General features: G+C 46.7%; 1 protein-coding gene across 1 annotated transcript in view; it reads right to left on the bottom strand.

Annotated features, from left to right (window-relative positions):
* NAPB (NSF attachment protein beta) overlaps positions 1–11,975 on the bottom strand; it is a 69,348-nt gene extending 57,373 nt beyond the window's left edge. The window contains exon 1 of the mRNA XM_033939838.1: positions 11,814–11,975. Within this exon, the coding sequence (XP_033795729.1) occupies positions 11,814–11,911 (98 nt within the window). The 5' untranslated portion in view covers positions 11,912–11,975. The remainder of the gene's footprint in view (positions 1–11,813) is intronic.
* Between the last annotated feature and the right edge of the window lie 11,476 nt (positions 11,976–23,451).

The following is a 23,451-nucleotide window of genomic DNA, read 5'->3' as shown; positions in this document are numbered from 1 at the left end:
TTCAAAATAGAGCCTCCGAGTCGTCTTGCTAAAAGTCAAGCTGCCAAATAAGGCCATATAGCCCTCTGAAGAAATGTATCCTTATTTTAAATCTGAGTTTACATTTATAATATTTTTACTTATTTTAACCAATAATTTTTGGCTCCTTTTACTAAACTGTGATAGAGCTTTTTACTGTGGTCCGGCGAGCTAAGTGGTCCGGTGCTCATTTAATCCCTATGAGTGTTAGAGCATTTACTTTGTCGGCCTGCGTTAAGAAGCTCTTCAGCAGTTTAGTAAAACCCAGCATTTATGTTACAGGAACGACTGAACCAACCACAAACTTTCAAAATCAAAATGTGGCTATAAGACTATAAATGCCAGATTCTGTACCTTATTGGTATGCTTTGTATTTTACATTTTTCTGGGTGACTGAATGTCATGCTGTTTTACTTAAGACATGCCTACCAGTGTTTGGAGATACAAAAATGGAACCGAAGACACAATTATGAAAGCTTTTGCATTCATCCTTATGATGCTTTATTCTAAAACTAAAAGAGTGAAATCAATTTCTTAGAAAGCAGAATTACTTAACTGTAATAGGAGCTCTCTGTAGACAGCAAGATAAATTAGATAGACAACTGGGTGGCACTGATACAAATAGCTCCGAGAATGATTGGGACTTTTGCAGCCACTATATTATGAAGCCTCAATTTAATATAGAGCTTGGGTCAACTCCCTGGGCAGATGAGTATGTGTTTCTAATTTAATCTGCTGACCTATGAAAAGCCCCTATACAGGTAAGCAACTTTGATTCTCTATAGTCACACATGGGGAAACCCATGGCTGAAGGCTACCTTATTGGATTGGATTTAATAGATTTGATATACCGCTATATATATCAGTGCTAAGTGGTGTACAGTAATAACAAATTCTAATATACAAGAGATATACAATATTAACAAATTCTGTTATCCAAGATCAATCATAAATACATGTAATACATGTTTACAGTAATATTTCATTAAATACTGCTAGCAGCAGAAATTTATTCCACTGCACAGAGTTACACAGTTCATAAACTACATTGCTCCCCAAAATACTAATGCACTGAATGCTCTGCGCTGCTCCAACGATCATAGAGATCCTATGAGCATCAGAGCAGTGCAGTTTTGTAAAAAGGGAAGGGGGGATGTTAGTTATTATGAGCCACAACTCATAAGTGGACGAAACACGGCTGCATAAGGCTTTTAATAGGTTTTACTGATGAATAAATGCTCTTGGTGATGGAGAATCTTCTGCAACCTGCTGCTTCTTGGCAATAGATATCTTCTATCAATCTGCTTTTTTTTCTGGATTTTGTGGATCATCTCCCCTTTGTAACTTTATCCCGCTTCCTCCTCCCCATTTCTTTTTTTTTTTCTTCTTGAGTGCATGGATTTCTTTCCTTTTACATTATGGCATTCCTTTCCTTCTTCTATTGCAGTGTCTCACAAACATTTTCAGCCATGGCACAATAAACTCGGGGCCGTGTCTAGAGAGCCTCTGAGCATGCGTGGACGTCGACCAATGATGTTACATGCATGCACGTGTCGATCTGACCTCGACACATCGGACCACAGTATCGAGCAAGGATACTGAAACAGGAAATGGAGATAGTGGACTAGAGACAAAATGGACACTTTATGGTCATAAACCCAAAGATGCAGTACAGGGACCCGAGAGGCAATTAGAGCTAAAGAGCAAGACATGGAGGACACAGCCGGAACCAGAGGGCTATCAAAGAACAAATAAGTGGGCAGAGGACGGGATAGACACACCACAGGAGGCAGCCCGTGAGGAGACCAGCAGGAGCATCAAATCAAGAGTAGATCCAAAAGAAAAGGTAACTAACTGGGACTTAAATTGCCTATATACAAATGCTAGGAGCCTAAGGACTAAAATGGGGGAGCTAGAAGTTATAGCCAGAAATAAGGACCTAGACATAATAGGAATCACAGAGACATGGTGGTCAGAGGACAACAAATGGGATGTGGCCCAGCCAGGATACAAACTCTACAGGAAGGACAGGGCACACAAGAAGGGGGGAGGAATAGCACTGTATATAAAGGACTCCATTCCTTCATCCAGAACAGAAACAACAATAAGGGCAGACAGTCTGGAGTCACTATGGGTTAAGCTGACAGGAGGGGAAGGAGATGACATCAAATTGGGACTGTACTATCGCCCACCAGGACAGCCAGAAGCAAACGACCTGGACCTGGAGGCCGAACTGAGGCAGGTGTGCAAAAGTGGAAGGGTGGTGGTTATGGGGGATTTCAACTATCCGGGAATAGACTGGGACATTGGGCACTCAAATTGCACGAGAGAAACTAAATTCCTAGAGGCGATAAGAGACTGTTTCATGGAGCAGCTGGTCACAGGACCAATGCGAGGGGATGCCACTCTAGACCTAATCCTCAACGGGCTAGAAGGACCCGCAAAGGAAGTGGTGGTACTAGCACCATTAGGGAACAGCGATCACAACATGATCCAGTACAAATTAAACATGGGAACATCAAAGGTGAAAAGAATCACAACGACAGCACTCAACTTCAGAAAAGGAAACTACAAGGACATGAGGAAAATGGTAGGAAAAAAGCTCAGCAACAGCTCAGGGAAGGTGAAGACCGTAAAGGAAGCTTGGACACTGCTTAAAGGCACAGTGCTCGAGGCACAAGACCTGTGCGTCCCAAGGTTCAGGAAAGGGTGCAAAAAGAATCGAACTAGAAACCCAGCATGGATAACAACTGCAGTTAATAAGGCGATAAGTGACAAGAAATCATCCTTCAAGAAATGGAAAAAGGAACCAACAAAGGAAAACCAGGAAGAGCACAAAAGACACCAGAAAGAATGCCATCGAGAGGTCAGGAAAGCAAAGAGAGAAGCAAGGAACTTCAAACCCTTCTTCAGGTATGTGAAAGGGAAACAACCAGCCAGAGAGGAAGTGGGACCACTGGACGACGGAGACAGGAAATGAGCGATAAAGGAGGAAAAAGAGATAGCTGACAGGTTAAACAAATTTTTCTCGTCAGTCTTCACCAGAGAGGACACATCCAATATCCCAGAACCCGGGGTGATTATAAACAGAGAACACGACGAAAGGCTGGTACAACTAGAGGTAAGCAAAGAGGATGTCCTCAGACAGATAGACAGACTGAAGAGCGACAAATCACCGGGCCCGGACGGCATCCACCCAAGGGTACTAAAAGAACTGAGAAACGAAATAGCAGAGACACTTCGCCAAATATATAACCTTTCCCTAAAAACTGGGGATATCCCAGAGGACTGGAAAATAGCAAATGTCATGCCCATCTTTAAGAAGGGATCAAGGGGTGACCCAGGAAACTACAGGCCTGTGAGCTTGACCTCGGTTCCGGGAAAGATGATGGAAGCAATGGTAAAGGACACAATCTGCGAACACATAGAAAACAATGGACAACTGAAGGCGAGCCAGCATGGCTTCTGCAAGGGAAGGTCGTGCCTCACGAACTTGCTGTACTTCTTTGAGGGAATAAACAGCCAGATGGATAAGGGGGAATCCATAGACATCATTTACCTTGACTTCCAAAAAGCCTTCGACAAGGTACCTCACGAACGGCTACTAAAAAAGCTGTGGAATCACGGGGTGCAAGGGGATATCTACCGATGGATCAAACACTGGTTGGCAGGCAGGAAACAGAGGGTTGGAGTAAAGGGCCAATACTCAGACTGGCAATGGGTCACGAGCGGAGTTCCACAGGGGTCGGTGCTGGGACTTCTACTGTTCAATATATTTATTAACGATCTGGAGACGGGGACAAAATGTGAGGTTATCAAATTTGCTGATGACACCAAACTCTGCAGCAGGGTTAGAAACACGGAAGATTGTGAAGCCCTGCAAAGGGACCTAACGAGACTGGAAGACTGGGCAAAAAAGTGGCAAATGAGTTTTAACGTAGAGAAATGCAAAGTCATGCATGTAGGAAAAAAGAACCCGATGTTCAGCTACAAAATGGGGGGATCACTGCTAGGGGTGAGTAACCTTGAAAGGGACCTGGGGGTGATGGTCGACACATCACTGAAACCATCGGCGCAGTGTGCGACAGCCTCAAAGAAAGCAAACAGAATGCTGGGCATCATCAAAAAGGGTATCACAACCAGGACGAAGGAAGTCATCATGCCGCTGTATCGCGCAATGGTGCGCCCACACCTGGAGTACTGTGTTCAATACTGGTCGCTGTACCTCAAGAAGGACATGGCGGTACTCGAGGGAGTGCAGAGGAGGGCGACTAAACTGATAAAAGGTATGGAAAATTTCTCATACGCTGACAGGTTAAAAATGCTGGGGCTGTTTTCCCTGGAGAAGAGGAGACTTAGAGGGGACATGATAGAAACCTTCAAAATCCTAAAGGGCATAGAGAAAGTGAATAAGGACAGATTCTTCAAACTGTGGGGAGCCACAAGCACTAGGGGTCACTCGGAGAAATTGAAAGGGGACAGGTTTAGAACAAATGCTAGGAAGTTCTTTTTTACCCAGAGGGTGGTGGACACATGGAACAAGCTTCCGGAGGAGGTGATAAGCCAGAACTCTGTACGGGGGTTCAAGGAAGGTTTGGATAGGTTCCTGGAGGATAAGGGGATAGAGGGGTACAGATAGAACTTGAGGTAGGTTATAGAAGTGGTCAAAAACCACTTCACAGGTCGCGGACCTGATGGGCCACCGCGGGAGCGGACCGCTGGGCAGGATGGACCTCTGGTTTGACCCAGTGGAGGCAACTTCTTATGTTCTTATGTAACATCCGCGGCCCTGAGCTCAAGGACTTTCCAAAACCCAGACAAACTGCTGAGTTTTGGAAATCCCTCTATCTGGTAACCCTAAAATTCCAGTATGCCGGGGGACAGAGAGGAGGAGAGGTACCAATGCTGGTGCCAGCAGTGACAGATGCGAACACAGTCTATCTATCTCTGGAATCTTGCCGTTAACACACTACTGTGCCATGGTGCACAGTTTGCAATACATTGTTCTTTGTTTTTAATTTATGTAAACTGCACTGACCTGCAAGTCAGATTATGCAGTATATAAAGTGCTGGCAATAAATATAATCACACAATATAACTGTGAACAATTAACTATGTTACATGTCAGATCAGCCAAGAGTAATGTTCAATTTTACACTTTATTCATAGATTTACCTTGATACTTTCTAAACCACAGAAGTCAAAAAATTCAGACATCTTAGCAAGTAATTGCTAAAGAAAATAAGTACGGTAATCTATAGCAATGAAAAACTCAATTTTATTACTCGAACTTAAAGATTTAAAGGTGTATACTATATGTCGCCTCTAGTATCCATGTGTTTGGAGATTATGAGAAAAAGAGAAAAACTGTCAAAATGTTTAGACAGCATATCTTAAAAAGCCATGTTTTATGGTTTATTTTATTTAAATAAACTCACATTTACCCTGTGATTGCTTTCTCCTTTAGATCCTAAAACAAGGGTGGGCAATTTCGCTACTTGAGGACCACAACCCAGTTGGGTTTTCAGGATTTTCTCAAGCAGGCAGCATATTCTCACATGTGGGACTCCCTAACTGATATAGAAGGGACGGAGGGAAGTTGGCATTTAAGTAGAAAATCAATTCTGTAGAACTGCTTGGATGAACCAACTATTCCACCTAGAATGAATTTCCAGACAGTAAAGGGATATGAAAGTATGAATTGAGGACCAAGTAGCTGCTTTACAAATGTCCTCTATAGGTGTAGAACAGAGGAAGGTCACCGAGACAGCCATTGCTTTTACTTTGTGTGCTGTCACTTGACCTTGCAGTGACAGTCCAGCCCGAGCATAGCAGAATGAGATGCAGTCCGCTAAGCAGATAGACTGTCCTCTTATTAACAGGAGCTCCCAGATTGTTAAGATCGAAGGAGAGAAACAGCTGGGTTGTTGATTGGCGAGGCTTCATCCTATCCAGAAAGTAAGCCAAGGCACATTTACAGTGCAGCTTCACTAGGATGAGAATGTGGTCTTGGAAAAAAAGACAGCATTATAGACTGGTTGAGATGAAATTCCAAAATTAACTTTGGAAGGAATTTTGAATGAGTGCAAAGAACAACTCTATCATGATATAAAGTTGTATGAGGAGGATCAGATACAAGTGCTTGTAACTCGCTGACTCGACATGCAGACATGATATAAATGAGGAATACTACTTTCCAAGTGAGATATTTAAGATGAGTAGTCACAAAAGGCTCAAATGGAGGTTTCATAAAAGTGGAGAGAATGACATTAAGGTCCTAAGCCACTGAAGGAGGTTTGATTGATGGCTTGGAATGCACAAGACCTTTCATGAAGCGAGACATTACCGGGTGTGTAACTACTAGTTTGTTGTTCAAGTGTACATTAAAAGAACTGATAGCACTGAGGTGGACATGTACTGAAGTGGTTTTGAGACCAGTGTCGAACAAAGGCCATGTTTCTGGTGATAAATTCTGTAGGCGACACCAGATGGTGAACTGTATTCACTTGAAGCAGTAGCATCGCTGTGTGGAGGGTTTCCTGGAGGCATCTATGATGGCTGACACTGGAGCAGAGAGATGGAAGTCATCTATGCATTGGGAGCCAGGAACCAGGCTGTGAGATGCAGAGACTGCAGATTGGAATGAAGGAGGGATCCTTCGTTCTGAGTCAATAGAGTTGGAAAGATCTGTAGAGGGATCGGATCCTTGACACCAAGTTGAAGGAAACCAGAATTGTCTTGGCCACCATGGAACTCTGAGGATCATGGTGGCTGATTCATGCCACAACTTGAACAGAATATTCCCCATGAGAGGAATTGGAGGGAGCGCATATAGGAATTTGTCCAGTCTAGAAGGAATGAATCGGATTCTAAATGATGAGGAGAGTCCAGAAGGGAGCAGAAGTGTGGTAGTTTGTGGCTGCTAGAAGATGCAAACAGATCTATCTGTGGAGTTCCCCAAGTGGAAGAGATTTGATATAATGCAGTCAAACTGAGTTACTACTTGTGCAGCTAAAGAAATCTGCTTAATTTGTCTACCAGAGCATTCTGCTTCCCTGCAAGATAAACTGCTTTCATAAAAATGTTGAGCAAAATTGGCCAAGTCCAGATCTGAATCGCCTCCTGACAGAAAGAATGAGAGCCTGTACCTCCTTGCTTTTTGATATAGTACCTGTCCTTGCTTTTTTATATAGTACCTGTCCGTTCTGATCAGAATGACCTGATTCAGGAGGTGATTTTGAAAGGTTCGAAGGGAATTGCAAATGGCTTGGAGCTCCAAGAGACTGATGTAGAGTAATCATTCTTTTATGCTCCAGGAATCCTGAATGTGAAGGCTGCTCAGGTGAGCTCCCCAAGGGTACATGGAAGTATCCGTCATGAGTATCTTCTGATGAGGGAGGAACATGGAAAAGAAGTCCTCTAGACAGATTGGTGGGTTGCAGCCACCAACGAAGAGAGTGAAGTAGTGGGGAGGTGACCTGGAGGCATTGTGAGAGTGGTTCTGTAGCCTGTGACCATTGAGAAGTTACAGCTCATTGAGCTTTCCTGAGATGCAGGCAAGCAAATGGGATTACATGTACTGTCGATGCCATGTGACCCAAAAGGCACATCAACTGTCAAGCTATGAAGGTTTGAAGAGTCGGGACTTGTTGGCAAAGGAGAAGAAGAGTGTCCAGTCTGATGAGGGAGGAATGCCCGAGTCTGTATTGTGTCTAGTTGAGCCCTGATGGTCCAGACTCTGAGAAGGTTGAAGATGGAATTTCTGATAATTGACTGCAAATCCCAACAGTTCTAGGAGACAGATGGTTGCAGCCTGGACTGTTTGAGGAGAGGATACTTTTATCAACCAATGGTCCAAATAGGAGAACACATGAAAACCGTAAGAGCGGAGTGTTGCAGCTTCTACATCTAAACACTTTGTGAACACTGGGAGCTGGGCTAGGCCAAATGGAAGCACCTTATATTGGAGATGATGTTGACCTATTCAAAATCTGAGGTACTGTGTGTGGGATTGCAGAATGGAGATGTGTGTAAATGCTTCCTTGAGATCCAGAGATCAAAGTCAGTCATTCTGGTCCAGCAGTGGGCATAAGGTTCCCAGAGAGAGCATTTGGAACTTTTCCTTGACTAAGTATTTGTTGAGAGCTCAGAGGTTGAGGATTGGACACAGACCTCCCATCTTCTTTGGTATGAGGAAGTACCTGAAGTAGAATCCCTGGCCCTTCTACTGAAGGAGTACTGGTTCGATGGCATTGAGTTAAAGAAAGTCCGAGAGTTCCTGAAGAAGAATAGAAGTCTGCTGGGAGTTGAAAGAGAACTCTCTTGGTGGTCTGTTTGGAGGGAGTTCTCAAAGGTGAAGAGCTTAGCTTTCTTTCACCACCCACAGAACCCATGTATCTCTGGTGACCAGAGTCCAACATTGATGGTAATGGGCGAGACGACCTCCAATGGGAAGAGGAAGGGGTAGCATAGGCCAAACAGCAGAGAGGCTCTCTAGCAGTGTGTCAAAAAGTCTGAGTGCAATTCTGCTAAACAGGAGCCTGAGATTTCTGAGAACATTGGTTTCTAACATGCTTCTGTGCAGAAGCCCTAGAGGACATTGGTGGTAGAGTGTAGTGCCATTTATAAGGTGAAGATGAGTGTCTAGGAGTATAGTGGTGCCTCGCAGACTGAGGTATGGATGACTTGGAGGATGAGAAAGTAGTCATACTTTGCTCATGCCTAGTGATCTTCTGAGTAGCCTCTTCAATTTTGTTACCAAAGAGCTCATCCCCCAAACAAGGGATATTGGTAAGGTGGTCTTGTATTTTGGTGTCTAGATTGGATACATGAAGCCATGCTTGACTGCACATGTCAATTGAGAGAGCTAAGGCCCAAGAGGTCACATCAAAGTATCAAAGACGGATCTGATCATGAATTTACAAGTCTCCAGAAGATTGTGTGTAGTTTGCTGGAAATCAGGAAGCTGAGCATCAGGAATAAACTATTGAAAAGTGGCAATATGTTGAACAAGCTGCTTGTAGTATAGTCATATAGAAATGGCTTGTGAACATAGAATTCTGTAAGAGGCGACAACCAAATTTGTCCAGAGTGCAACCTTTTCTGCCAGGAGGAGTACTGGCATAGGTCCTGGAGCTAGATGACTTTTTCAAAGAAAACTCCACCAGAAGAGACTGATGTTGTCTCCTACTTACCCACCCATCCTTCCCTCCCTCTTCCTGCTTTCATGTTTCCCTTATATATACTGAAATTTGTCAACAAATCTCATCAAATTTGTCAACAAAGCTCATCATAAAATGCATTGAGTTAGTCCAATAAAAAAGATGCCTTATTTCCTTTTTTTATTTCTATATATTACCCAATGAATCTGAATGAGATCTGTTTGCATGTACTGCCTCCATTGTATGCAAATAGATCTTAAGCATAGCCATTGTGGAAATTCCGAAAAACCTAACTGGGTTGCGGCCCTCAAGGACCGAGGGGTACCCCTGTTCTAGAAAGCAAAGGTCTTGCTGATCCACTATAATAGTTCTCTCAAGAATATCATAGGGATCTGCAAGATTTTATATACTCACTCTGAATTAAGGTTTTTTTAAAACTAAACATTATGGTAATTGTTTGATATATTACTACTACTTATCATTTCTATAGCGCTGCTAGATGTATGCAGTGCTGTACATTAGAACATTCAAGAGACCGTCCCTGCTCAGAAGAGCTTACTTAACAGACAAACATGACAAGTAGTAGGCGGTTGAAGAGTTCTTCAGGCATGAATGCCTTACTGCCTTTTTGTGGCACAACCAAATCAGTTCGCAATGAGGGAGTTGTGAGGACAGGATGCCAATAGATCAGCCTAGGATGTGTTGTTCAAAATAACCATTTCCAATTCAGTACAACCACATCAGTTTACATATCAATTAATAGAGACCAATAACAATTACAAAACAAAGAAAGGGAAAAGGGGAAAGAGAAGGAAGAAGAAAAAAAATGTTTCTCCTCTTCATCGTTCACAAAAACATGCAACAACCAATTTCAGGACCCAGGACAGCTCCCTGTTGTCCCTCACTCTCAATCCTCAGTAAATTTCCCTTCAAAGTATCTACAGTATTTTAAATTAGCAGCAGTCACACAATAACATCTCTGTACTCTTTCAATCTCAACTCCTGATTAACTGCCATTTCAGTTGGTCATGACTGACTATCTTGCACTGGAAAATTAACCTAATCATGTTCTCCCACACTTGGGTTTTGTTCCTCCATTCTTACTTGTGGAGCACTAGTCTAGGAAGTAGTCTAGTTATTTCCAGTCTGCTGCAACTTCACTTTTGGCCCCCATCATCTTTAGCAATAGAAGAGGTTCTTCTATGCTCCCTGCCATACCACCCAGCCCCAATGTATCTTTTCCGGGCTCAAGTTGATAGCAGCACTGACACATGCTGTCAGATTCGGGTTTGCAGCTGTTAGCTCTCTCACTATTAGGGGCTCACTTGATATACCGTCTTGATTTAAATATAGGATTTGCAGCATTTGCACATTCTCTCACCCTCAGAGACCTAATTATTCAGGTGCTGCTGATTAATGGTATGTAGAGCTGCTGATCGACCCTAATATTCCACATACCTTGGCTTAGAAGTGAGGTTCATTATTGTCAAGCTATGTGCAAAACCAACCCATTTGGAGATATTGCCTCCAGGAGCTCTGAAATGTCTCTGTGGCAGCAGCAAGATCTTATGTTCTCTTCCACTCTATCATTCACTATGAGCTTCCCAAGTCTTTTCTGCTGCTTCAGCTTGGTATCATGTCTTCCTTTGTCCACCGGTGTAATATTAATTTTACTTATTTATATACTTCTACACTTCCACGTGCACCCACAGCACCATATACCACCTGCCACCCATACACATACCCACAGAAAAATTGAAGACAGATAAACAGCATATGGCCTATCCAATTTGCCCACTGAAGCCATCTACTCTCCCTTTCACTCTTCGTCCTTAATTTTCCCCAGCCTCCTGTCACCCACATACTCTAGAGATACTTCTACTCACTTACCTCCTACACATCCACATGCCTCCATATAAACCTTGCACACATAAACTCTATTGTCCGTCCCCAATCTCCATAATCCCACACCCTCTTTTTACAAATCATGTAGGGAAAAACATTCTGAAAGTCATGGTTTCCTTCAGTCTGGCTAAACTCTATAGCCTCTATAGGGAAGAACATTGTTTATCACCAGGTTGATATGACAGCATTTAGCATGTTGTGGAATTACAGATGAGGAAACCCATTTTCCCCACAGAGACACACCCCAAAGGGAACACTTATTTAGTTTGTCATTCCACACCTGGAAAGAAAGATTTTCATTTCTGGAAGGATTTAATTTTTACGATGCAAATAATAGGCAGAAACGGATCTGTATGGATACTGCATCAGAAATCGCTTCTGTCATGCAAATTAAAATACATTAGAAATAATCCGAAACACAGAGTAAGCGAGATGTAGCATTTTCCCCACTTAGAAGAGACCTCCAAGGAACTGAATATGGAAACACTACAGACACCTTAAGCAATATAAAGGATCCTGGTGCACTTGCGGAAGAGGGGGGCGTGAGGGTTCTTCTATTTTGTGTGCAAGGGAGGAAAAAGGGCTGCACATCTGCTCTAAAAAAAAAAAAAAATGACCGTGCTCTGATTTTGGACAGGCCGTAGACAGTGCGCAGAGAACGTAATATCAACCGAGGCGGTAAAGAGAAGGGCCCACGCTCTCCGAGGCACCGCAGCCTCTAATTCTTACCCAAACAAGCCCCTCAGAAAAGACTGGGATGATTTCACCCTCTTGTCGGCATCCGCCATCAGCTGCATGGCCTCGCGTTCCTTGCCCGTGCTGTCCATGGCTGAGCCCGACGTCCGACCCTCGCGCCCTAGAGCCGAAGAAATCCCCTCGCGCCGACCTACAGCCGAGACCGGGCGCGCGCGCAATACGACCACGCTCCAGGAAACCGTCAGTGTGACCGGCCGCAAAACGTTCTGGGCGTTGTAGTCTCCCTGGTGACGAGGCGCGAGAGCGGCGCGTCTCCCAGCCTCTTCAGGACATTTGATTATATTTGCTGCAGATCTTCATGGAACACTAACAGATGTGCCCGCATAACGAGGCAGCTTGGAATATCATTTTGGGCTTGTGTGTAAGAAGCTTCGTATGCTTCTGAAAACTTTAGGCAAGATCTTTGATATACAGTCACTCTCTTACAGGGATTACACACCTGCTCAAGGACATCTAACGCCCTATTCCTTATTCTCCCCCTGCAGTCCACATGTCTACCTCCCTGAATCCAGTGTCCCTCCCTCATCACCCGCTCCCAGTCCAGCAGCACCTTTCCTTCTTCCTTTCTAAATACAGCAGGACCTCTTCTTCTCCCTCCTCTGTCCCAGTCCAGCAGCACCTCTCCTTCTCATCCCACCCCAAGTCCAGCAGCACCTTTCCCTTCCTCCATCCACCTAGATTCAATAGCACCTCTCCCTTCCCCTCCCACCCATCTACCCACCAACTAGGGCCCGAAAGAACCTCTTCCTTCCCTCAAACCACCCACCCAGGTCCAGCAGCATTTCTTCCTCTCACCTCCCCTCACCAACAGACCCAAGTCCAGTGGCACCCCCACCCACCCGGGTCCAGTGGCACCTCTTCCTTTCACCTGCTCCAACCACCCAGATCCAGTGGCATCTCTCCCTTTCCTTCCCTCCCCTCCTCTCCCCCACCCGCCCAGATCCAGCAACACCTCTCTTTCCCCCTTACCCACCTGGGTCCAGCAGCACCTCTCCCTCCCCCTTACCCACCCAGGTCCAGCAGCACATCTACGTCTCACCTCCCCACACAGGTACAGCAGCACCTGTCCCTATCATCTTCCCATCCAGGTCCAGCAGCACATCTCCCCTCCCCTCTCCAAAGTCCAGCAGCACCTCTTCCTTACCCCCCCCAAAGGTCCAGAAACACCTAGCCCTTTTCCTCCTCCTACCTATCCAGGTCCTTCTCCTACCCATCCAGGTCCAGCAACACCTCTCCCTCCCCCCTACTCACCCAGGTTCAGAAGCAACTCTCTCTCCCAACCTAGGTCCAGCAGCACTTATCCCTTCCCCTACTTCCACCTTCCCACCTAGGTCCAGCAGCAATTCTCCCTCCCCATCATCCAACTAACAGAATGCAGAGGGTTAGCATAAAAGGGAAATTCTCGGACTGGGTGAAAGTGACTAGTGGAGTGCCCCAGGGCTCGGTTCTTGGGCCTATTTTGTTCAACATTTTTATAAACGATCTTGAGGAGGAAACAACATGTAATATAATAAAGTTCGATGATACAAAATTATGATGATACAAAATTATGTCGGGCAGTTGGCTCTCAAAGGGACTGCGAGGAGCTTCAGAAGGATCTGAGACAGCTGGAAACATGGGCGACTAAGTGGCAGATGAAATTTAACATAAATAAATGTAAGGTGATGCATCTAGGCAAAAAGAATAAAGAACATGAGTATAGAATGTTTGGGGTAACATTAGCAAAATGCGAACAGGAAAGGGATTTGGGGGTACTGATTGACAGAACCCTGAAGCCATCGGCGCAATGTGCGGCAGCAGCGAAGAGGGCAAACAGGATGTTGGGCATGATTAAGAAAGGGATCATGAGTAGATCGGAAGAAGTCATAATGCCACTTTATAGAGCAATGGTCAGACCACACTTAGAATACTGTGTCCAACACTGGTCTCCTTACCTTAAAAAGGACATAACTCTGCTGGAGAAGGTGCAAAGGAGAGCCACAAAACTAGTCAAAGGAATGAAAAATTTGAGCTATGAAGAACGCCTCAGGAAACTGGGACTGTTTACACTCGAGAGGAGAAGACTGAGAGGCGATTTGATAGAGACTTTTAAAATATTAAAAGGACTGGATGAAATAGATCAAGAAGTTACATTACTAACATTTTCAGATGTGACACGGACAAGAGGTCATAGACTGAAACTGGGTGGCAGCAGGTTCAGGACGAACACCAGGAAGTTCTGTTTCTCACAACGAGTGGTGGGCGCTTGGAATTCTCTTCCTGAGGATGTTGTGGCGGAGACTACTCTTCGGGGTTTCAAGCACAAGTTGGATATACACCTTCTTGCAAATCATATTGAGGGATATGGTAATTTCAGGTTTTCATAATAGAGAACCTAAACGGGCCGCCGCGAGAGCGGATCGCCGGACTTGATGGACCTCGGTCTGATCCGGTGAAGGCATTTCTTATGTTCTTATGTTCTCTCTCCATGGATGAAATTTAAAGAGCATAGAGGCTGGTGAGACCTTCGGCAGCCAAAGGGAGTGGGGCCAAAGCAGATGTATTGGTGTTTCCAGGAAGGTTTCTACCAGGCCCAGTTTTCAATGGGGCCCCTATGGGCCCAGAGAGAACCATAACTGCTGAGGAAATGAGACAAAGTATAGCACGCATCTCCAAACTTAAATTAAATTTAAAGAGCTTGGAGGCTGGCAAGACCTGTGGCCAAAAGGGGCAGCCAACTCAACTGCATCGGCATTTCCAGGCAGGTTTCTGCCAGGCCCAGTTTTCAATGGAGGCCTATGGGCCCAGATAAAACCATTACTCTGCCTGGGAAACGAGAAAAAGTAAAGCTCGCACAGCCAAGCTAACATGAAATTTAAAGAGCTTGGAGGATGGTGAGACCTTCGGCAGCTAAAGGGGGTGTGGCCAACTAAGCAGCATTGGTATTTTCAGGCAGGTTTCTGCCAGGCCCAGTGTTCAATTGAGTCCTATGGGACCATAAAGAACCAACACTCTGCCTGGGAAACAAAACAAAGTATAATGTGCATTTCCAAGCTTAGATGAAATTTAAAGAGCTTGGAGGCTGACCAGACCTTTGGCGGCTAAAGAGGGCAGTCAACTCAGCTGGCGTTTCCAAGCAGGTTTCTGCTAGGCTCAGTTTTTAATGGGGGACTAGGGTCCCAGATAGAACCATCACTCTGCCTGGGAAACAAGAGAAAGTACAGCATGTGCACTGTGCAGCCAAGCTGAGATGAAATTTAAAGAACCTGGAGGCTGTCAAGACCTTCAGCGGCCATAGGCGGTGGGGCCAACTCAGCCGTGTTGGCATTCAAGGCAAGTTTCTGCCAGGCCCTGTATTCAAAGGGGGGTCTATGGGCCCAGGCAGAAATATCACTCTCCCTGGGAAATGAGACAAAGTACAGCGGGCATTGCCAATCTTAAATGAAATTTAAAGAGCTTGGAGGAGGTGAAAGCTTTGGATGTCAAAGGGGGCAGGGCCAACTCAGCCATGTCAGCATAGGCTTAGTTTTCTATGGGGGCTATGGACCCAGACTGACCATCACTCTCCGTGAGAAATGAAACAAAGAATAGTGCACATCACCATGCTTAGATTAAATTTAAAAAGCTCGGAGACTGGCAAGACCATTGGTGGCCAAAGGGGGTGGGGCCTACTGAGCCACATCAGTGTTTCTAGGCAGTTTTCTGCCAGGCCCTGTTTTCAAATGGGGGCCTATGGGCCCAGGCAGAAGCATCACTCTCCCTGAGAAACGAGACAAAGTACAGCTCGCACTGCCAAGTTTAAATTAAATTTTTAAAAGCTTGGAGACTGGCGAGATCTTCAATGGTTTAAGGGGGCAAGTCCAACTCCAGCTATTGGCCCAGACAGAACCATCACTCTGCATAGGAAACGAGGAAAAGTATGGTGTGTACAGCCAATCTGACATGAAAATTAAAGAGGTTGTAGGATGGCGAGATCTTCAGCGGCAAAAGAGAGCAGGCACAAATCAGCCATGTTGGTGTTTCCAGGCAGGTTTTTGCCAGGCCCAGTTTTCAATGGGGGGGACTATGGAGTCACACAGAATCATCAATCTGCCTAGGAAGCAACACAAAGTATAGTGTGTGCCACTAAACTAACATGAAATTTAAAGAGCTTCGAGGATGGCAAGACCTTAGTCAGCTTAACATGGCATGGGCAACTAAGCCACGTCAGCATATCCAGGCAGGTCTCTGCAGGCCCAGTTTTCACTGGGGACCTATGGGCCTTGACTGAAGCATCACTCTGCCTGGGAAACGAGGCAAAGTACAACATGCATCGCCAAGTATAGATGACATTTAAAGAGTTAGGAGGCTGGCGGGGGTCACGTGATGGCGAGTTCCTGAGCGGACGTCCGTGCGCAGAGCTCCGCTCCAACTTCCCGGTTTCTCCCCCCTAATCGCCGCCCATGCCGGGTGAACATTTCAACACCAGTGCAGGCGCTAGTACAAGGGCACTGTGTTGAGGTCCGGGGAGGCGCAGAACGCAGTTTTGGCCGCGGGGCATGCCGCCGAAAGTTTCTCGGCCGGCGAAGCAGTGTGGGAGCCCAGCGTGCAAGATGGCCGGCACGCAGACCGACGTCCCGGCGGATCGATCCGACGATGTGCTGCAGGTGTCCATGAGGCATTTGACGCAGTTGCTAGATGACAAACTAGCTAAACTGCACGCCTCCATGGATGAGCTGAAGGACACCTTGGCGGGACAAGCTGCTCAGCTACAGCACGTGGAGCAGAGGATGTCGGCCCAGGAGGATCGTGCTGGGGTAGCAGACGGGAGGCTAGATCTGCTGGAAAACCAAGTTGGTCAGCTCATGGAGAAAGTTGAAGATCAGGAAAATAGAGCCCGACGGAAAAATCTCCGGCTCATCGGAATTCCTGAGTCAGTTAAGGATCCTGAGCTCCTCCATATTGTGGAGAAGTGGCTGCCGAAGGAATTGGGCCTCCCGGAGCATGTGGGCCCAGTGGTGGTGGAACGAGCCCACCGGGTGGGACAGCAACGGGAGCACGAGAGCGCTGGCAGACCAAGAGCTGTGCTGGCCCGCTTTCATAATTATGCTATCAAAGCCCGTCTGCTTGAACTATTTAAGAAGTCCCGGCGTCTGGAATATGAGGGTGCCAAGATTTTGATCTTTCAAGATTTCTCTATTAAGGTGGCTGAACAGCGCAGAACCTTCACACCATACTGTTCGCAGCTGGTCGCAAGGGGAATCAAATTTGCTTTCTTATATCCTGCTAAGGTGCGTCTGACCCATGAAAATCGCACCTTCACTGTGTCCCAGGCGGAGGAACTCAAGCGCTTCATCGAGAGCCTCCCCGCCCAGTAGGCCTCTTCTGAAGACCCGACTGATCTTTACCTAATGGATGATCTGGACCTGACGGAATTGTGTTGTTCCCCTCTTCTTCTTTATGGTTCTAACTCGAGGGGAGGGGCCCCTTGGGGTCCCTGATGATGTCTCTGGTTTCTGTGTGTGGGACTACTTGTGAGAGACTGTTTTTTGTTTTTTTTTTAATTCTGTTTTTGGTTAGAGGGGTCCTCTCGGGGAGCACTTGTACCGGGGATCTCTGCGGTAGGACTGCCTCCCCTCCCCGGGAACTTATTTTGGTTCTGAAGAGGACTATGTTGCTGTCCTTCCAGGTCTCCAGTTATATGTTTATAGTTCTTTGTCCCTGCACATATTCTTGTTTCTTTTTTTTTTTCTCTTTGCAGGTTCTGGACAGTTCTGGTATAGGTTTCATGGTTACGGGGGTGGATGGGGGGAGGGGGAGCTTTGGGGAGGGGAGTGAGAGTATCTGTGTTTGTTTGCTGCGGGGGTAGGTGTTATGAGCGAGTGGACGAGAGTGTGGTTATGGGACGGGGAGGGGTTACGGAAAGGGGGCCTGGATAAGGGAAATATCTGTGTGGGGTGGGGGGTTTATCTGAAGGAACAGGAAGTTTTGTTGGGGGAAGGGTGGGAGGGTGGGCTGCATATTGGGGGCACCCGGGGGTCTATGACCAGCTATGTTCTGATAAGTCAGTGGGTGGCGTGCCGGTTTGGCTGGGAGGCCGGCGCTGCTGCCCCACAGGTCTGTTGTCTCGGGGGGAACTTCCTTCTTACTAACTGCTACTGTGAATTCTGTTAAGATTGCCAGCTTTAACATTGATGGCTTGCATTCCCCGGTGAAGCGCAGCAAATTATTCCAATACTGTAAAAAATTAAAAGTAGATGTTTTAATGCTTCAGGAGACGCACCTCAGTGTGACAGAACATGTTAAGCTGAAGAGGGAGTGGGTAGGGGAAGTAGCTTTTGCTTCCTATAACTCCAGACAGCGAGGTGTTGCTCTCCTCTTTCATAAAAAGCATCCTTGTACTATGCACAAAGTAATACAGGACCCTGAGGGGCGATATGTGATCTGGGCGGGAGATTTTTTGGGGAAGAAATATGTGTTCTGTTCTCTTTATGCACCTAATGTATACTCTCATAGATTTTTTTCTGTATTAGTAGCGGCTCTGACGCCTTTTTCTGAATACCAACTGGTACTGGGCGGGGACTTTAACATCACTGCAGACCCACTTGTTGATTGCAAGCCGCCTAAGCCTCGAGTGAAAGGAGGCGATCACAAGGGGGTGAACTTTGTGATGCACCAACTGGGTCTGATAGATGTCTGGCGCACGCTGCATCCTACTGAATCTGACTTCACTTTTCACTCTCAAGTGCATGATGTTCATAGTCGCTTGGACTACCTGTTGGTGGCTCCATCTCTGCTGGCGGGTATTCCACGAGTGGTGATTGAAGACGGTGTTTTGTCAGATCACCACTTGGTTTGGCTGGAGCTCATTGATAGGCCGGGGCCCCAGGGGTCGACTACTAGTTGGCGTATGAATCCCACGTTATATGAGGATGATGAGTTCAAGGATTTCCTGGAACAACAATGGGATTTCTTTGTGAACGACAACCCTGCTTCTGATGTATCAGAGGTGGTGTTTTGGGAGGCGAGCAAAGCGGTCTTGTGTGGTAAAATCATAGAGTATACTGCCCGCAAGCGCAGAGCCCAAGATAAGACACTGTTGGACTTAACACAACGTTTGGCCGCGCTGCGTGGGAGTTTACATGCTCCGGGTGTCACGGCAGATCGATCTCAATATTTTGCTCTTCGTAGGCAAATTAATGATTTGTTGGCAGACAGAGCCCTTAGAGATATCAGATTGTACAAATATCGCCTCCACCGCTGGGGTAACAAAGTGGGGAAACTGCTTGCATCTTTGGTTACCTCCAGGGCTCCGAAGCAAATAATTTCAACGATTCAGGCGCCTGATGGTAGAGAGATAACTGCCCAAGCTGGGATACAGCAGAGTTTTGTTAACTACTATAGGGCTCTATATGATAAGGGGACCTGTGACACAGAACAGAGGACGACTTTCTTTAAGGACCTACAGCTTCCGTCCCTGGGACATGAGCAGCGGGAGGTGTTAAATACCCCGGTGCGAGGGTTGGAGATCCAACAAGCTATTCGGGCCTTAAAATTGGCTAAAGCCCCTGGGCCTGACGGACTGGGTTCTGAATATTATAAGTTGTTGGGGATACGAGTGGTGGGCCCCTTTCAAGCCCTGTGTGGGGCGCTTAGTAGAGGTGAACTGCCTCCGCATAGACTAACTCACGCTAATATTGTGGTTCTACCGAAACCGGGTCGAGCGGAAGATCAGCTGGGATCCTATAGACCTATTTCCCTGCTCAATCAAGATATCAAGTTGTTTGCTGCTATTATGGCGGCTCGCCTGGGTCGGGTTTTGCCCAATTTAATTCATTCGGACCAGGCAGGTTTTGTGCCGGGCCGCTATTCATCTGCCAATGTGCTGAGGGCGCTTTCGGTGCTCCAGAATCCTGAACTTGTTGGGCAGCACCCGGGACAGAAGAATGCCCTTATAGTCAGTCTAGACGCGGAAAAAGCGTTCGATAAAGTGCTATGGGACTATCTTTTTTGGGTTCTTCCTCAGCTCGGCATTATGGGGAGCTTTCTGAATGGGATCCGATCGCTATACGCTCATCCTACGGCCCAAATCCTGATTAATGGGGAGCTTACCTCTTCTTTTGAACTCGAGAGGGGGACGCGACAGGGCTGTCCCCTCTCTCCGATGCTTTTTGTCTTGGCGCTAGAGCCTCTTGCGGCTAAGCTCCGTCAGAGCCCCGACTTGCGTGGTATTCGGTTGGGTTCCCAAGAATTTAAAATTAACTTGTTTGCAGATGACATGCTCATCTTTCTGGGTGATGCAGAAGAGGGGGTTCCTCGTTTAATTGATCTTATAAGGAGGTTTGGAGCCTTTTCTGGGTTGCGAATTAACTTTGATAAATCAGAGGCTCTGGTGGTCCGCCCCCCGTGGGTTTTGCAGCATGATCCTTCCTTTCCGTTGCAATGGTCTAAGGGTACGCTCAAATATCTGGGAATTTATCTGCACGCGGACCCGGGGGTGGTATATCGGAAGAATGTACTTGATAAATTAGATGCAACCCGAGCTCTCTGTAGGAGATGGATGGAGTTTCCCCTCTCGCCTCTGGGACGTGTTGCCCTTATTAAAATGGTCCTCTTGCCGAAACTCCTGTATCCACTACAAATGGTACCCCTTTGGGTTAAACAAAAAGATGTGCAGACTTATAGGGGGGTTGTATCGTCCTTTGTATGGCGCTCCCGTCGGGTGAAAATTGGCTATCACAAATTGATCAGGGGGCGAGAACATGGTGGTGTGAACTTGCCCGACTTGCGTCTTTACAATGTGGCTGCTTTGTTGAGATGGGTGCATGAATTATATACGGGAGTTGCCAGGTTTGCCCCGGCTGGATTCTGGTACATTTTGTCAGCTCCGGTGTCAGTTTTTAACCTCCTGTGGCATGGGGCGGGACCCTGCCCTTCTATGCTTAGACCCTTACGAATGGCCTGGAGCTGGTGGCGGTCTTCCTTGGGGGGCGCGGTGGGTCCTTCACCTTTTACAGAGCTGGTGGGCAATCCTAAGTTTCCTGCTGGTTCGTTGCATGCATTTTTTGCCTCAGTGCGGGCGTCTGGGTGTCGTTTTGTGGGGCAGGTGGTTGAAGTGGGGTCAGGATCGGTTCCATCTTTTTTGGCATGTCGGGACCACTGGGGTTGGACCGCAGGGTCTATGTTAGCATACCTGCAGATGCGTAGTTATTGCTTGGCGCTCCGATCGTCGGGGGGCGGCTTGCCCACTTTCACACCCTTGGACCACCAGTTTTTGTCCGCCCCAGCTGACCTTAACACGCTCTCGGAGTGGTATAAAGTGGGGAGGGAAAGACGGTCGGATAGGTTCATCGATGCCATGGCAACGGATTGGACTTCAGCATTGGGAGAGCAGGTCACTGCTGACGACTTGGTTCGGTGTTTCCAGGAATGCGCCTCAGCCTCCCCTAATGTGAGTTTGAGGGAAGTACATCTGCAGATTCTGCACCAATCTTATTTAACGAGATGTAAGGGACGAAAGATGGGGCTATGGTCTGATGACTGTTGCCCCAGATGTCCGGCTCGTCGGGACACCTTGGTACATCACTTTTTGGAATGCTCATATGTAGGGCCCCTGTGGATTTCAGTACTTCGGGAGCTGGAAAACGTTATAGGACTATCTATAGACTGGTCTTACAAGACGTTGCTGTTGGGTGTCACAGGTCCCCTGGTGGAAGCGGGTGTTAGCGACCCTGGACGGCGCTTTCTTTTAGTGGCCTTAGGAATCACAAAGAAACTGATTCTTCGCCACTGGATTGGTACAACGCGACCAACAGTGCAACAGTGGAGGGCTCATATGTCTCTGATGGCTGGGTGGGAACGGCAGCATCGTAAGGGGGCAGCGAGCTGGAAATCTAGAACCTATTTGGATTATTGGAGCTCCTATTAAGGCTGGTTAAGGATCCCAGGTGCACAGGGTGGAGGGGAGGGGTTGGGAGGGGGGGTTTCATTTCAAAATTGGATCTGCATGGGAGTTGATATGTTGTGGATTCATTCATGTTTGTTCATTCTCTGCCTGCACCTTTGCGTATTGTACATGATGTCCCTATTGTATGGTCATGTTCTGTTCATTCTCGTATGCTTTGATCCTTTAATAAACATATTTTCAAAAAAAAAAGAGTTAGGAGGCTGGCAAGATCTACGGTATAAAAATGGAGCACGGCCAAGTCAGCTGCATCGGTGTTTCCAGGCAGGTTTATTCCAGGCCCAGTTTTCAAAGAGGGCCTCTGGGAAATGAGGGTCTCCCTGGGAAATGAGACAAAGTACAGCAAGTGCTGCCAAAATTACATGAAATTTAAAGAGCCTGGAGGATGGCGAAACCTTTGGTGGCCAAAGGAGGTAGCAAACTCATTCAGCAGTATTTCCTGGCAGGTTTCTGCAAGCTCAGTTTTCAAATGGGGGTCTTTGGGCCCAGACAGAACCATCACTCTCAATGGGAAATGAGACAAAGCATAACGCGCATTGCTAAGCTTCGGTGGCCAAAGGGAGGCAGGGTAAAGTTATCCGCTTTGGCATTTCTAGGCAGTTTTCTGCCATGCCCAGTTTTCATGGGGGACCTAAGGACCCGTACAGAATCATCAATCTACCTGGGAAACGAGAGAAAGTAGTGTGCGCGCAACCAAGCTGACATGAAATAAGGATGGCAATACCTTCAATGGCTAAAGGGGGCGGGGCCAACTCAGTTGCATCTGCATTTCTAGGCAGGTATTTGCCATGTCCTGTTTTCAAATGGGGGCCTATGGGTCCAGACAGAACCTTCACTCTCACTGGGAAATGAGACTAATTAAAGCTCGTACTACCAAGCTGACATGAAATTTAAAGAGCTTCGAGGATGGCAAGACCTTAGTCAGCTTAACGTGGCATGGCCAACTAAGCTGCACCAGCATTTCCAGGCAGGTTTCTGCAGGCCCAGATTTTAATGGGAGCCAGTGGTTAAGTCAGCTCTAGTTCTTTTGTATCCTTTATAAGGCAGAAAGGAAGCTGCAAGAGACAGAAAGTAAAGCAGGACCATTGAGACAAGATAAAAATAAGATAAAAGTTCTTGGAAGAGGCTTAAAGTAGGGTTGCCAGATATCTGGAGAAACCCGGACATGTCCTCTTTTTAAAGGACTGTCTGAGTGACCAGATAGTTTTTTAAAAAATGGGAGTCTGTCCGGGTTTAGCCAGCTTTACCAACTCCCCCACCTACCTCCTCTAATTTAATCTTCAGGCAGCTGACAGCAGCAACAAGGTGAGCCTGCTACCACCAGCCTGTCCTGGAAGTTGCCTCTCTGCAGGTCCTGCCTATGCAGGAAAAGGAAGTTGCTGCAGATAGGAAGCTTCTGGGGCAGGTCTGTGGCAGCAGGCTCATCTTGTTGCTGCTATCGGCTGCCCAAAGTTTAAATTACAGCATCTGGATCCAGGAAGGAGGTAGGTGAGGGAGTCAAGAGTTAGAGAAGTTGTGAGGGGAAGCAGCATCGGAGGTCAGAGGAGGAAGGCAAGGAGTGGAGGCTATAGAATCAGCATGAAAGGAGGGAGGGAGGCTGGAGAAACAGCATGGAGGGTAGTAGGGCAGGGATAGAGAAACAGTAAGGAGGGAGAAACAGCATGGAGGGAGACTAGAGAAACAGCATGG

This window comes from Geotrypetes seraphini, chromosome 3, assembly GCF_902459505.1.
Source record: "Geotrypetes seraphini chromosome 3, aGeoSer1.1, whole genome shotgun sequence".
Lineage (NCBI taxonomy): Eukaryota > Metazoa > Chordata > Amphibia > Gymnophiona > Dermophiidae > Geotrypetes > Geotrypetes seraphini.
This window is presented reverse-complemented; position numbering and strand designations above follow the sequence as displayed.